A 16,298-nucleotide genomic window follows, 5' to 3' on the forward strand; every position below is an offset into this window, starting at 1 on the left:
GTCTTCCTTGTGATTAGGGCTGCAATATTACAGTTACCAGACCTCTTTGTGTCCGCTGTCATACCTGACGAAGAGGAGCCTGGTCCCCAGGAGGGGAGTGAGACAGAAAATATGGAAGTTTACCGCTGTCCAGTGTTTATGAACAGGGTGAGTTTTGGTCAACCTCGTCCCCAGGGTCCTCGCGATATTCAAAATGGCGGTACAGAGAAGACCCTGGAAAACGCTGGGAAATACACCACAAATCCTGGAGTACTTTATGACGTGAAACACTTGATTCTAGTCTTCGGTTCACCTTTTCTGGGATCAAATATGGCTGTTTACCGTATTTGATCCTGGAAAAAGCAGGTGTATCGAAGACGAAATCAAGTGTATCACATAATAAAATACTCTACGATCTTCCCCAGGCCGCCATCTTGAATAGAAGTGGGGAAGAGATACAATATAGAGTAGCCTCGAACCACCTACCCTTTGATCAACCGACGCGCTTAAGCACTACTACACTACCGCCCCCTCCCCCTCCCACTCAAAAACATAGTTAAGGATGGTGCCTACCAATACCGAAGTATTTTTGCGCGGTGTATGACTACGCCGGAAAAGCAGATCTTTGCAAGGCCTATTGGAATCCAAAAAGAAAATTGGGGGTAACCACGCATTTTTAAAAGATAATTAAGCAACAATAATTCTAAAAAGTACCAAAAATAAATACAAAAGAATGTATGGGACTTTTCCCCAAATTAAAGCTTAATTATCTCTGAAAAATGCGTGGTTACCCCCAATTTTCTTTTCGGATTCCAATAGCCCTTCCCGCTTTGCTTTTCCCGCGTAGTTATAAATCGCGCAAAAATATCTGTTTTAGCAGGCACCGCCGAAATCCGACTTATGCGCAGTAGCAAAAGTAGGCACTGTCCTTAATTAAAAGATCAGTTCGTGCGGGATCCATCTTACCATCTCGTATGGTAAAATTCAGATCAGTATGAAACCAATCACATGTTCCTTTTTATCGTGGTGCAGTTCGCCCATATAATCAAATATGGCATGTCTGATGACCACGTCTCAATTGGCAACTATGAGAGAATTGAAAAGGGGCTTATAGAGACCTTACAGTAAGCTTCTCTGTTACTTGACAGGCTCGACAGTGTTGCTCATTCACGTTGCCAATCAAATGCTCCCAAACCGCGGAACACTGGACCCTAGCTGGCGTCGCAATAGTCTTAGATCCTGGAAACATTTCCAACTCTTGGAAACTGGTACCCAGTAGCTATAAGCAGTAATTGATAGGAATTGTGTTATGTTATTACACTTTCGCGTTCATCAGTCAGTCATTTCAAAATGTTTCAATCTCCAGTGAGTTGGTTAGTATTCGTTGGTGTTCAATTAAAAACTTATGCATATTTCGTTTAATTGTACTTGGTTTGAGCCGAGTTCTAGTTTTAGTTAGTGTGTTCGTGCGGGTGAGAGTTGTCTTAAAAAGAGCTGAAGTTCAGGCATTCTCTTCACCTGCAGTTTTCGGAATACGGTTTTCTCGCTTTTTGATTCCATTTTGTCCATAACGTCGACCCAAAACCCACCAAAAACTAGAGCTTAGCCGTCCGGGGGCCGCAAACGTCTGTACTCGAGTTGAACTGATTTTGACTACAGGTGTTGTAAGGGACCATAATGGAGAAGCTAAACAGTGATAGATACTTGCGTCAAAAAACAAAATTTATTTCCCAAAGGAAAATCATTCTATTGTTTCGCTCCTCCAAGATGGCTGCCGTGAACACACTTTGTTGCAATAACCGTCTCACCCTTTTCCTCAAGGTTTTAAAACAACCCTCCAACGGTCACACTAGACAAAAGATGTTACACTATTGCTGCCTCTACGTTCCAATACGTTGTATATAGGTTTGAAGTTCTTACGTGGTTCATAACGTTAACGTATTTATTCAGAGCGTCATAGTTATACAGGCCTGTATTGGTGTAGAAGGGTACTTGCTTTCCGAGTTATAGACTGTGTGGAGAAACACAAATCGGCATAAAATGCACCGTTTGTATAGTTAAAATTGTTTGAGGTATTTATAACCTGCAACTTATAGAAAAATTTCAGACAATGATTCTTTAGCAACACAGTTTAATCAAAGGCGTGTTTTCGTTAACAAGGCGAGTCACACGCTGCTTAACTTGATGTGGCAAAGACTTGACCACAGGCTACTTATTCCGCTGTATATACCTGTACAGCACGAGTTTTAATCAACATATTAAGTTATTTTTTATAAATAAACAACTTCATGTTCTCGTCTCAATTGTCTTCTGAAAGTTCAATTGTGTTTTATCCTTGTCATGCTAGGCAAGCAAATAGTAAGCTTCTACTTATTTCAATAAATTAACGAAACTTAAAATCAGCAATGATGCGGTTAAAGCTTATTTTTCACATAAACGTAATGAACCGCAATCAGTTTGCTGCATGATGTTATTTTATTATATCTCTCAGTAAGTGCGCGCGGTCTGATTGGTCAATTTAGCGGGCCGTATTTCACTGGACGGCCCGCTGAATTTGAAAGTTGTTCCTTTCACGCGCGCCCGATTAACCTCAGAGATATAATAAATATCTTACTAACCTCGTTTCCTCGGTCCATACTGTAAGTTACGGATCCTCGTTTTTTCCCTGTTGATTTATGGCCCAAGCGCGATCTCAGTCCGTAACTTACCCTTACCCTACGGACCTCGAACTCGGTTACTAAGAGGTATATCTGCAAACAACGCGTTAAGGTCGAACAAGTTCCAACCGTTTACCTGTTGTTTGCGAATGATTTCGACCATTTAGGGTCTCAGAGTGGTTAGGGCTCCAGGACCTATCATCACGTGTATTCTCCTCACTGTCCTCCATATATTTCTTATGCTACTAGTTGGGAGATTTTATCTAAAAATCAAGGTATTTCATCTTTGGTGATTGTTTCCTTTGTTCTCCTGACTTAAATGTTTAATCAAGTAGTGACGTTGTCAGGAGAAATTTGATGTTGGTCACCACTGGACTGGGTCTTAAAGGGTTAAGGGATGCTGGCCTCCAGCGATCCAGGGTATATAAAAGTGAGGCCAGAGCATTCTAAAGCGTTACTTCGAAAGTCCAAGCAACCAGGAAACGTATGTTGCCCAGGTTTCGAAGCAGACAAAACCAGCGGATTCGTCGCGACTAGACAGCAAAAATTTTAGGGCTTAATGATAATTATTGGCTTCACCAGCGACCTGCACTGCTTGCATCGTCTCACATAATTGGTTGAGATGAAAAAAGAACGAACAACAAAACATGGCACCTAGACACAAAAAACAATGGATCTCCAAGTCACCTGGGACCCGTTACAATAGAGCTTAGGAAAGGTACAGGTCTACTGCACCAGCGACGTAACGTAAGATGTTACCTAATCACATTACAAACTATTTGCGAGCCATTTAACATTATTTCTGAAAATGGTAATTATTTTTTCGAACGGGTTTTCCTTCATAAGTTCCACAAAGCGTCGGCACTATTGAGAAAAGATTGTAATCTTGAAAACTAGCAAGATATCTATTCGTACTAGAACGACATTTTTTGAAACTAAAACACACTACTGGAAACTTCAGTTCGTGTTATCTTCAATGCAAAAACCTGCTCACTTCTATAATCAACAAGGCAAGAATTACTACAATAAACAAACCGAAAGAAACTTTCTGATAACCGGGATTTTTATATTTGCAAGTCACGTGATGTCTACCAGGCGGAAGGACTACACTCATCAGGTTTGGTGCCACGTGATGCACAGGAGCCACGTGCCAGGGACGTGTTTGATCACGTGCTTGTTCAGTTGCATCAGCAGACGGGCGGAAGGAACATGTCCAGAATGGATGGTAAGTCGCTTTGAGGATAAGATGTTCGGTCTGGAAAAAGTTCTGAAAACGAAATGAAGTAATAGGTTAATACTGACAACCCAGTTTTTAGAAACTTATACCACTGATTTCATCACTAGACAAACATTTTCGTTTTCTTCTGCTCATGCTTTAATAAATTAGAAAAGGCCGATCTGCGCATGCGTATACGCCGATCAAATTTTCGTTTATATCGCTGCCGATCGATCGAGACGGATTTTTAAAAAATGTCCAAAAGCGGCCTTAAAAGAGCGGAAGAAAATCCCCTGCTCCCCTGAGTATCCTTGTTCTCTTAAAATAGGTCAATAGGACATTTTCACTATGGCGTCATTTTACTACAACTACCAGAATCTTTCTGGTTTTTGTTTTCTCATGCTAATTAGAGCTATTGTTCTTTGCTGTCCACTGGGATTATAAAATTCGAATTTGAAAAGGAAAACGAAATGAATTCTGGTAGTTGTAGTAAAATGACGCCATCATGAAAATGGCCAATTCCGAGTTGCCTCGAACCTCATTATGAAAGCGAGGCTTCGTGCATAGTTTTTACAAAAATTAACAAAACTAATTTTTACATGAAAGACTCTGCTCTTAGCTTCACTTTCGTAATGACGTTCAAAACAACTCGGAAATTACCTAATCTCTGAAGGTTTGCAATCCCTTCTCTACCTCATTAAACAACGTACCTCGCTCCATGTTTCCTCTGCCACCTCAACATAAGCGGTGTAGAAATTTCTCCCTGCTTCCTCTTGTATAACTCTTGACATTACTTGCTCTGGTTCGCGTCCAAACTCCACATGTTCAACAAAAACATTTTCCCGAACGGACCTTTTATATACAAACCACGCTGTTTCGAACTCTTCAGGAGAGAGAAGCCTGTGAACAATACTAGCGTTTGCATGGCGATGTGAAACTACTATTTTGAACCAAGACTTGTGTAGAAGCTCAGAAGAAGGGTTAATGGCCAATAGAACTCTGTATTTAAATAGCTGAGTTGATGCTATCAATGCCTCTCGCATGCCTTTCAAATCACCTACAATAGCGCCGGGGACATGCGCAAATTCAAAATATCCATAATCCTCCTGGGGAGCTCTCACGAACACATCAGTGTCATCTATAGAGGCCAGGTGCCTCAGCTGACAAGCCTCCAGGAAGTGCGAAGGGATTTGGATCCCGGATGTCGCGAGAAAGCGGATGTTGTAGAGACGCATGAGATCTGGGAACGGAAGCGTTGCATCCAGTGATGGTTGTATCTGTTCGAGGTAGAACAGGGATAATGTGTCGTGATAGCCACGAGAATATGTGAGGATTCCTAGAAACAAAACAGGATAAAATGGTTTTAATAGGCCATTTCCAAGTTACTGTGAACCTCATTATAAAAGCGAGGCTAAGTGCAAAGTTTTTATTATGAAAATTAGTTTTCGTTCATATGCAACAAACTAATCTTCATATGAAAAGATTTGTACTTAGCCTCGCTTTCATAGGGAGGTTCACAGCAACTCGGAAATGACAGGCATTTCCGAGTTGCTGTGAACCTCATTATGAAAGCAAGACTAAGTCTAAAGCTTTGCACATGAAAATTAATATTTTTGTTTGCATGTGAATGAAAATTTTCATTATAAAAACTTTGTATTTAGCCTTCCTTTTATAATGAGGTTCAAAGCAACTCAAAAATGGCCTGTTGGTGAGGACAGGGTTTTATTCCATCAGTTATAGAACGTAGCAAAGAAAAACCACAGCAAACGCGAATTACTTTCAGCACTTAATTGAAAACAGTTGAAAGATTGTCGAACAAGAAGTTCTGGTATAAACGGGGCCATTCTTCATTTCAGCTGTCGAGAAATTTTGCTTTTCACAACATAGCAACATCAGTTGGCAGACATGTTAGTAAACGTTTGGCAACAACTTAGTCTATAAGTAATCTCTTATTAATTTTCTCTGGGATAGAAAGTGCGAAACACGAACGAAAATCGCGCTCCTCGGGAGAGGTGATTTTACCCGCGCTTGCGTGTTTTGCTGGCTACTGCTATCTCTGAGATTACTCATAATTTAGCGACAACTGGGCTATCTAACCTGCAGTTAGAGGCCATTTAATGCCTTCCTGCTTCGGAAAGCACAGCTCAGTCTGGCTAACTTCTGGAATTTTTTAAATGACGTTTGCGTGCTCGCATTTGAGATGGCATATCTTCTCTCGCCGTCTTGTTCCCCCAAGTTCTCTTTTATTTTTAGCAACAGGCCTAATTAGCCTTGATATATATCCTGCGAATTTGTTCAATTTAATTACATGACTATGACTCCAGAGCCGAAATGACGAAGTATTCCGGTAAAATTATTCTCATTGTAATAAACCAGTAGTCTCCTGAAGCTCTGTGGTAGAGCATCCGAACTAGTAATCGGAAGGTCTTAGGTTCGACTCCTGATAGGAGCACTTGGATTTTTTTTCCGAGTTTGCCTGTGTCATTTACTGAATAATAAATCATTCTCAAACCAAAACATGGTTTTAAAACAATGATTACCATCTTCGGTCTCGTTTATTCATTTTTTACTCTAAATTGTCAGTTGGTTCTGCATTTTAGGCCCATTAACATTCCGGGCGTCTCAGCTTGCCACCCAAAACGTAATGCTCTCTTTATTGGCGCAATTCCGGATAGAAAAATGCTTATTTCGATGTCTGTAACTTGACCTTATAACGTCAAAAAGAGTCAAAGGGGGCACACAGGACTTCCGATAGCTGCCTGTGACGTCAATTCTGTGTCTATCGTGTTACCTTGACCTTGATTCGAATGCGCCAGCAAGAGGATCGGATGTTTATCAATGTAAGTAATTTTCAGCTTGCCTTACCATCCTCATTCCACCATACTTGGCGTTGCATTTGGTAATATACCTGACCAGGTTCACTTAATAAAACATACCCGCAGAAAAAAAGGCGTCGAAGTCGGGAGACCTCGAAACAGCAAAATAAATACAAGTATAGTGAAAAAACATCAAAATCAAGTTTACCGGGTTTCTTGCTGCGATGCGGTAAGAGAGCTAAGATCCAAGGACCACCAGTACCTGTGAAAAAACAGAGTTATAGTAATACTATGAGGCACTTCCTTTTCGTTTAATCTCTAACCCCATTGACGCAGACAAATCAGTTAGAAATACGAGGTGCGGAAATGAAGCATTAAAGAGATAAAGGAGGGGTGAAAAGAAGAAAAAGCGATCTTATATCCGCTCACGCCACTGCCCAACCTTTCCCTGCTACTAAAACAACCACACTTACATTTTTTTTTAGCCTCAAAGGTGCAAGCAGAGAAAACTAATTTCAACCCGCCAATCTAGCTTACCCTTTTGAGAATTGGAACAGAGAATACCACCTTCCTTCTTTTCTTTCCGCCTGTCACACAAACCGTACTTAAAACGTTACAGGTGCTCTTAATTAAGGCTGATACTAGTATTCATAAGCGTAATCCTTTGGTGCCTGTGTTTTGGCGACACGAGGACGATGATTGTAATCTTTGTAGACATACAAGTGTACGGAGACTGTCGCATTGAAGCCGGCATAATCTTTGACAGAGACAACCGCACTCAATGATAAGAAAATGGCTTACATTTCCTTTTTACCATAATGACTATTAAGTTGGCGCTCAAGTATTGGCTTTAACCCAGTTACTAGCGTTCTCTTGTACACAGTCACTCATTCATTTGAACTCTTCATACAATCTCTTTCCTCTCTCCAACCCGTGCGACAAGTGCGTGACAGCCAAAAGAACTTCGCTATCCTTTTACTTGCAGAATCCTAAACGTAAGGTCATTTGGATATATTCTGATAAATACTATTAGGAAGTTACCTTTGACTTTTCATCGTCTGGATAAAAGAAGCTTTGAAAAGTTCTTATAGTTAGGCCTCATTTGGAGTGTTAGGAAAAAGGGTTATCTGGCAGAGATAAGAGCTAATCCATTCTTATTAGTTTAGTTTCAAAGATAACCGAAAAAAACTCATCGCCTTGTATATTTTTTGCGTTTGACATTTTTGGTAACGTTTTGTCAATGTTCGACTACTGAAACCATCTTAACATAGCTTTCGCTTCGTCTGCGAACACGACTTTCACCGTGACGCTGTGATCTTTAGTTTTCACAGACAAATGTCAAAGAAAAGTAAAGTCATCGATAAAGGACTTGAGATAAGAGTAACCTAACTTCCCTTTAAGCCCTAATAGTGATCAGCATCAAATTTCTCCTTGTAATATCAATGCTTATTCAACCCCTGAGGTCATGAGAATTAAGGATACGATCACCCAAGGTGAATTTTCTTGATATTTTAATAACTTCTCCCTAGTACTTATGAGAAAGTATGGAGACAAGATAGGAGAATTTGTTCTGTAATATTAGGGATAAAACTCAGTCTCATGGACACTTGGAATCCCACGTATCGATACCACGGCGGAGAGAGTAGCACACATGGAAGTATTTATAAAAGAAACTGGTGTTAGCTCTCTATAGCTTGGCCAATTTTCAGCGAAATGTTCGTGCCGCCAGCACGCTGAAAGTTTTTCAGTTAGCTTGGAAAATTGCTGACATGCAGAAAATCGCGGCCATAGTAAGGGTGGGCTGTTAGCGATACCAAATACTCGATATAATCGATACTGAGGTTCGCTTGAAAATTTCGATACTTGTGAGAAAAATTGGCTGTTTCGATCCCTTTCGATACTGTTCACGTGACCGCTCACTTGAATACGGTATTTGAAGGCTGTTTTTGTTAGCCCATGGCAAAAAAATGTGCGCGCGCAACCTATAGTTCCTTCCTCCCGTCAAAGCCGAAAAAGAAGATTAGGAGCAAAGTGAGACATTATTCCGTAAATCTTACCTTATTATAGGAATTTAAAATTGAAGGAAAATTACTTCCCAATAAAGGAAATTAACGCGAAAGAGGTGCTAAAATTTCAAAATGATGGAAATTACCGCGACTTACACAAAGAAAAAGAATTTGTCGAGACAACCGGAAAAAAAACATTTTTAACACTAAGTATAAAAATCCGAAATGGAAGCAATGTTCGTTGAATTGTCCCTAAACATAGGGGTTAAGCAAAGGAATCTCCATGCAGTTTCCACCCTGATAAAACAATGCTTTTTCCTTTCTGGAGTGTATCGAGAATTTGGGGAGAAAGTTGTAGAAATTTTTAAGCTTCGCGTTAATTTCATGAAGCGTTAATTTCCTATAATAAGGAAAGTTGGTCGGTCGGGGCTGACGAAACGTGTATCAGAGAAAAGAACACTAAATAATGTTCACTCACCCAGGGATTTTGACGCAAATATACGTCCACTGCTTGGATAAGCTTTCAATGTTTCTAATCCTTCTGGAAAAGTCGTTTCACTCATGGTCAATCGCGAATTGATTTCTTCAAGCTGGGAGCTGAGATAAGCCGGTGGAAGTACCAGCATAATTGTGATTAAGATGTGACTGCTTTTTACAAATCCCATTGATATCCTACACAGAGTCGTGCAACAGAAGCAAAGAATACGTGCAAATGATAATGCCATTAACAGTAATCCGCAGAAATGAACTCCATTCAAATAGCGGAGAACTTCGAGTTCTTTGTGAAAAGGGATCAGGTCGTATAATGGACCAGAGAACGTTCTGCCAAGAAATAAATAAAAAGTGACGAAAAACAGCGCCGTGAGCCAGATGAACAAAGTTTGTCGTTTTGTAAATTGGCCATTTTCGTCGTTTTTGTGTTTCGTGAAACACGCACAAGATAGCCCAGCCAAGATTCCCAAAGTAATGAACGGAAATTTTCTTCCATGGTCAAACATCTCGCCGGACAGAAAATTCCGCAGCACAAGCTCAAAGTTGTATCCGTTTTCGCTTTCAGTTTTCCATGGAAGGCCTCCGATGTAGTTGAAGTTTTCAAGTAAGGGGATTATCCACCAAGACAGCAGAGCAAGGCTGACAAAATGAACGTAAAATACGCGACTTATTGAAGGCGATAGGAGCTTTCTTTTGAGATCAAGCGGGTTTGTAAAAAGATCTACCAGTAAAATAACTCCTGTCAAAATGCCCAGATAAATACCAAAGAACGTGTGTGAAGTGAAATTGAGGGCTATGAGTAAAGCTGTGCCATTTCTTGAGCCATTGTCGTAGAGGACATACCGGTACAGAAAGCCAACTAAAATAAAATAAAATTAATCAAAATAGCTTTAATATTTTATAAAGAAAAAGTTATACAGGATTGTACGAAGTTATCAATGAAACAATCAAAACTCGAAGCCAAAAGAGGAACAAGTGCTAAACGAGAAAATATTGAAAAAATGCCAATTTCAATCTCCTTCCCAGGGGCGGAAAGCAGAATACATAAACTTCGAAATTCATTGGAAAACTGCTCTTCTAATCTATAAAACTGTAGGGTAAGAAGGAGCGCTTTCCTTATGAATGGAAAAACCGGTCGTTCTGGTGGCACAACATATGGAACAGTCCCTCTCACTGGAAATTTTTGAACAAAAAAAATGAATAGGTTCAGACGTATTTCTCTTTTCTCGTTTTTACCGAAATGACCGGAATATCACTTTTGCCTCATCACACTTACGTACAATGCTCCTAGGTGAGATACGCGGTTTATTTCCCAAAATTGCCAGTGGATAGAACCGTTCCGTTTGATTCCCCAAAGGAACAATCGTGTTTTTTCCATACAAATGGGAAGCGTTCAAGATTACCTGTTAAAGGAAACACGGCCATTCCGTAAGCCTGTGTAAAAATTCCATACTCCTGGAACGCATCCAGCTCCAAGCCAAACTTTCGCCAACTGTGAATTGAATGCACACACAGCGCTGCTACGGTGGCCTCCAAACGGGTCATGTTTAATTTGCGCAGACCAATGAACCAGGACCAAGGCATTACTGAGAGAAGGAGAACAAACATCCAACGGAACAACAACAAGGGACTGATGAATCTACAAAAACAAAAGGAAAGGAAACGAAACGAGTACAGTTGAGTTTGTTGTTGGTTCTCGTCCTTGCTCTGAGAGGTTTTTCTCTGGGTGCTCCAGTTTTCCCCTCTCCTTAAAAACCAACATTTCTAAATTCCAATTCGATCTGGAAAGTGTCCCCAATTAGTTCTCTGAGTAAATTACAATTGGTGTTTAAAAAGTATTACTTTTTGTTTATTTAATTTGTTAGCTCACCCGCTCCCCCTTTCCAGAAATTTCATGCCACTATACAACTTACGGTGTATTGCTACTGTCGCGTAAACGTGGACTGATTTCCACTGTCGCGTAAATTTAACGTGCGTACATACGTAAATTTAGCTGGCTTTACGTACGTAAATAAAATAATAAGCGATGTATGAGCGGCGTGCGTAAACGTAAAAAGTTGAACAGCGCTGAACTTTGTACGTTTACGCAAGCCGTTCATACGTCGCTTCTTATTTTGTTTACGTACGTAAAGCCAGCTAAATTTACGTCTGTACGCACTTAAAATTTACGCGACAGTGGAAATCCACCTTAATTCTCATGTGTGTACGGACGTAAAGTTACCTGATTTTACTTGAGTAAATATTAATCAGAAACTGTATGGATAGTGAAGGTGATTCGACTGTTTGAACAAGGATAAGCGGTTCCCGTGTTGTCTATTCAATTTGCGTAAATAGAATCAGAGACTGTGTGAATGGTGAGTGCCATTCACGTGCGAAAAAGTCAGTAGTGCCGGTTTCTGCGTCGTCTCTTATTCAGTTAATTTACGCGGGAAAAACCACTAAATTACGTACATTGGCACGCGATAAATACGACGAAAAGCCAACACAAATTTCGTTAATTTTTCACTTAGAAAAAATAAAAATAAATGAAGGAAATAAAGTTTCATTTGAATGGTCATAATACTTTTTGCGGATTTCTATTTTTTAAAACAAGAAAAAAAAAAGAAAAACCTTTGAAGAATTTTGGGAAAACATCAAACCCTTTCATTGCGATAATAAAAAACCCTTTCAAAACTTTTATAAACCAGTTCAAAACCTCCGATTTTGGGAGGTTTACTTGCAATACCGTAATTGGCATTTATACGCGTAGCACCAAGGTGTTTTAAAAAGCTCGGTAAAAAAACATGTTCGTGGAGATTTAACTCCAAATTCCACAAAACAAAAAAAACAGCTATGGGCGAGACGCGTTAAATTACTTTTGGATAAAAAAATGTTCGCGTGAAGGATATAAAATACTTAGTGGATTTCCTACGGGTTTCCGCAATGGACAGTTTCGCAGATTTCCTAATTGAAAGGGTTTTAGGTCGGGCCTGAGGTAATGCCGGAATTCTAACGGACTTTGGAAAACTGTCGGCCTATTTCTCGGCCATGTTTAGTGCGACAACTGCTCTTCGCCTCAAATATGATAAAAGTTGACTCTAAGCCACTGAAAGATTCTCAGTTAAAAATAGATACAATTACTGCAGGCAGAGAGACCGCTGTTAGATTTGACTGCTTTTTTAATTTAAGGTAAAGCTGATTGAAGAACTCGTGCTACGCTACCACGGACGGCACGAAGAAATGAACTTGTCATAATAATTATTGCTTTCAGTCTTTCAGCTGTGCTTTGTAGAGCTGACAGTAAAATGCTGCTGTTAATGGTTCTTTCGTTATACCCGACATGTCAGTGTCATGGCAGTCCCGAAGGTCAAACATTATTTCAGCCCAAAGGCTTCATAACACTCTAGAGCTCAACCCATTTCATGCCAGAGTTGAATTTTCTGTCATAAACCCAGCCCATCTAAGGCTAATTCAAACATTGTAATACAGTTTTATTTCACAGTTTATATCTTGCGTGAAGGTTTCCCTTTGCAGGACTACAAAATTTTTAATCAAGGTTGAAACATGATTATTTTTAAACCTTTCGGAACTAAAAATATCCACTTCCTCGTTCCATCTGTGTGGTCAGTATCACATTTAAATGCCTGAGGATTAACGGCGGTGATCGATCAAATTTCTGCAAAATACTTTGATACTGCTTTCAGCAAAAAGCTTTAATTGGACTTATTAACCATTCTGATTACAGGTTCTGTAAATTTAGAAGACAATGCAGATAAGATTCCTACCACACTAGATAATATAAAGAAATATGCTATGTTCATCTAGCTACTGGAAGACTGGCATGTGAAAACTTTGTACTTTGAAATCATAAATTGTTTAATAATTGACTTTATCCGTATACATTTCCTCTAAAGTTAAGGATTCTTTTTTACCCTTGATACCAAAACCACTTGTATATATTTGTAAGTTGGAGTCACTCTGTCTATCGGCTTTTGGATGATGTACGTAGGTTGACAAATACTGTCATATGTTAACTAAATTATAAGGAAAACAAGATTGAGTGGTGATCACCACATGGTATAGATTATATTTACAAGACTTGATATTAATAATGCTTGATGAAGTTAGATGATTGACAAGAGTAGCCATGGAGGTTCTGAAAGCCTTCAATAAGAGGTATCTTCACTTCCATAGCACATTACACTTAGTCCATTTAACTAGACTGTAGCGTCGCCAGGCCACACAGGTGGTCTCAGTCTTTTGACGTAAGTAGTTAGAAATACCTTGCTAATTCCGCTGCTGCCTCACCCTTCCCCCCCCCCCCCACCCCCACTTGATTGGTGTAAAGTATGGTCATTAAGCTTTATCCTCCTCTAGTCCAATTACCCTCCCCCCCAACTTCTTGTTTGTCGTTATTGTTGGGAGAGACGAAGGGAATTATTTTTTTTTTTGGTATAAGAAAAGCAGAAGATTCTGATGAAATATGGTCCAAAGTTTGATGCCTTTACCACTTGACCTAAATGCACCTCTGAATGGTATCTGAAAACTGCGATAATAGCACTGAAAATTAACACTTTCAAAACATCACGAACCCACTCACAACCATGATGCAGGGAAATTTAAGTATGTAAAAATACAACACTTCTCCAAATCACTTCTATAAGAAATATAAGGAGTCTTGTTTGGAGAATTTGTATATTGATATCAAGACACATTCAACCCTGTCGACATGCAGCTGATCATGAGAGCTGAGCCTCCCCCCATATGGCAAAAAAAAAAAACCAGATAAATTTTGCTTCTTTATCAGCAATTTTTGTCTATTTGATACAAAAGTTTTGACCTAGCCTTCTGACAGTTACAATAAACCTTAAAATGTTTTAACTGGATTTAGTTCTTTGGTTGACCCGCAAAGATAATTTCATTGTGGTTAGACTCTAAGCCCACCATGGCGTGAAACTTAATCTAAAAATTACTTCTTATAAAGGCAATTATTTTATGTTGGGTGAACCTTCGTTTTGTTCCTGTGCTGTGTGACCAGCATAATTTAACATCAGCATTTCAAACAGCATCCACACAAACAATCCACCACTGCTCGTCAAAACTGCCATATTTACCAAGTTGCTATGTTTCAACATGCCAGGATATAAACTTGATCTTCAAGTTCGCACTTCCTGTATGCTTTATTTGTTCCCCTTTTTACTTCATCGTTGTCAGTTTACATCCAAATTAGCATTTAGGTCTCCAAAAAGATGGCACATTCTATTTTACATATTGTTATGAACCTGGTGCATCTCAATGATTTTTTTTAACACAGGTGAATGAAGACTTTAATCATCTCAGGGATTTTTTTTTACCAGGGACGAACAAAGACTTTAATGGTGCCGATATCTCAGATGAAATCAATATCAATATTCCTTGTAACTAATTTATGTTTACATTATTAAACTAGCCATTATAGTTATATTTCAACTGTTGTGAAAAATTCCAAAATTTCATTAACAATTATCACTCCATTAAGTGATCAAGGCTTATACGTTAAGAGTGAAGTGTGCATTTAGCAAAATTTTATAATATATGTAAAATGTTGAACTCAAATCCCATAAAACAACAGTAAACTGAGATGGATCAACTTAAAGTATTCTCCAGTGCATACAAATTGTTATCTTTTGGAAACAATAACAGTGCTTTGTTTCTATTTCAAAGAATGATTATCAATGCAAGCGTTTAAGTCACGAAGCTTTGTGGTTACCACATGGCTTCCTCAAAATTTACCACCCAAGTATCTTGCCACAAGCCTGTGGAATCACACCAGGAGCTCCCAGATCCAGCTCTCACATAATACAAATGTATTGATTGAAAAACTTGACACGAGTATTATCGATAAATTATCACCTCAAAAAAACTGCATGGAACTGTTCCAGTGGATTAGCTAGAATAACAGGAAACGATTACTCAAGTAGAATTTTAAAACACTGTCGTCGTGTTTCTATATTCTTTGAGTGAAAACCTTGTTTAGTTTAATTCACCATACATTCTTCACCTTTTGGAGTAATAAAGTAGAGAGCGGTAAACGTAAAAGTGCTAGATACATCACGCAAACACGTGACCATGAGAAAAAGCAATGTAAGTGATTTGAGCGCAATGTGTGGCCAAAACCCACAGAAAGTCCCTCACGCAACAATCTTTAAAACTTTAGCAATTTTAACGAAACTGCAGAAAAAACCATTTCCTTCAAACTATTAACTGAAATAAGTCGTCAAAGGGCATTAATTACATCAATTAAAGCGCACATGTTTAACTTGAAACAGTAAGGTAATAAAGCGGGGGTGTAGATTTTTGGACCTTTCGCCGAACCACACCCTTCTTTTCTTTGACCCCTTTCGCTACATGTAGGATTAAGATAAAAAGAAGTCTCACTTACGATTCTGTTAAGATCATCATACTGGACGTAAATAAACACGGAAATGGATGGTAGGCAAGGAAGAAAGGGTAGCCAAGGGTAATTTCATCGAACCAGAGATCCGTTGTCCCATTTTGTAGAAGTTCCTTCAGGTAGAGGGCTTCAACTTGGTGTGAATACATGTCACCTCCGTCCGCGAAGCCACTTTTGCTTGTTAGATAAGGATTAGAGTTTAAGAACAACGCGAGAAAAAGCGACATACTAACAGAGAAGAGAATGAGTAAACTTAACCATTGAGGAATGTCAATTTCTGTGGCACTCGAAACTTCCACACGTGGACGCTCAGCCATTTTGGGTTTGTAGTCACAAAAACTAAGCGACGCGCTTCTGACCTGATCTTACACAGATCAATGCTACTTGAACTGGGGATTTGCGAACATGGGCTTCAGGCGTTCAGTTATCTTGAGCTCCTTAACATCTCATTATTCCATGTGACTCCCACGCAGGAAATACAAACGTAACTAAATAGTATAATATGTTTGATGCAACACATGCCCGCTTATCGATCGCTGAGCTCCTCTCACGCAAAGGCCTGATGACCCATCTGATCAGCCATATGTGTCGGGTTTTCACGTTTGTAATCATCTGTTGAGGTTTCACTTGCGGTTGACTCCACGATGATGTTTGAATGGAAAGCTCACGCGTCATACTCAGGAAATGGAAAGATTCCTCAAGTCTACCGCGAGCGCGGGA

The 16,298-nt window shown here is 39.4% G+C and overlaps 2 protein-coding genes across 3 annotated transcripts in view; one reads left to right on the forward strand and one right to left on the reverse strand.

Moving 5' to 3' along the window:
* LOC146449354 (uncharacterized) overlaps positions 1 to 2,282 on the forward strand; it is an 82,274-nt gene extending 79,992 nt beyond the window's left edge. For both annotated transcript variants that reach the window (XM_085101769.1, XM_085101770.1), the window contains exons 84-85: positions 18 to 147; positions 1,128 to 2,282. In XM_085101769.1, the coding sequence (XP_084957895.1) occupies positions 18 to 147; positions 1,128 to 1,271 (274 nt within the window). In that variant the 3' untranslated portion in view covers positions 1,272 to 2,282. The remainder of the gene's footprint in view (positions 1 to 17; positions 148 to 1,127) is intronic.
* Positions 2,077 to 15,895, reverse strand: LOC146449355 (uncharacterized). The gene is made up of 6 exons (XM_085101791.1): positions 15,567 to 15,895; positions 10,570 to 10,805; positions 9,153 to 10,025; positions 6,877 to 6,930; positions 4,563 to 5,188; positions 2,077 to 3,903 (listed from the first exon to the last, which is right to left on the reverse strand). Exons 1-6 carry the CDS (start codon positions 15,893 to 15,895, stop codon positions 3,610 to 3,612), a joined length of 2,412 nt encoding a protein of 803 aa, XP_084957917.1. The 3' UTR covers positions 2,077 to 3,609.
* Between the last annotated feature and the right edge of the window lie 403 nt (positions 15,896 to 16,298).

Source organism: Pavona decussata, unplaced genomic scaffold, assembly GCF_977016875.1.
Source record: "Pavona decussata unplaced genomic scaffold, jaPavDecu1.1 SCAFFOLD_602, whole genome shotgun sequence".
NCBI classification, from domain to species: Eukaryota; Metazoa; Cnidaria; class Anthozoa; order Scleractinia; family Agariciidae; genus Pavona; species Pavona decussata.

Bases quoted from the DNA above. Each gene is read 5' to 3' on its own strand.
- LOC146449355 (XM_085101791.1), bottom strand. From the start codon at position 15,895: ATGGCTGAGCGTCCACGTGTGGAAGTTTCGAGTGCCACAGAAATTGAC. The intron at 5,189-6,876 runs GTAAACTTGATT...TTTTGTTTCTAG, and splicing joins GCATCGCAGCAAGAAACCCG to GAATCCTCACATATTCTCGT. The intron at 3,904-4,562 runs GTACGTTGTTTA...TTTCGTTTTCAG, and splicing joins CAGAGGAAACATGGAGCGAG to AACTTTTTCCAGACCGAACA.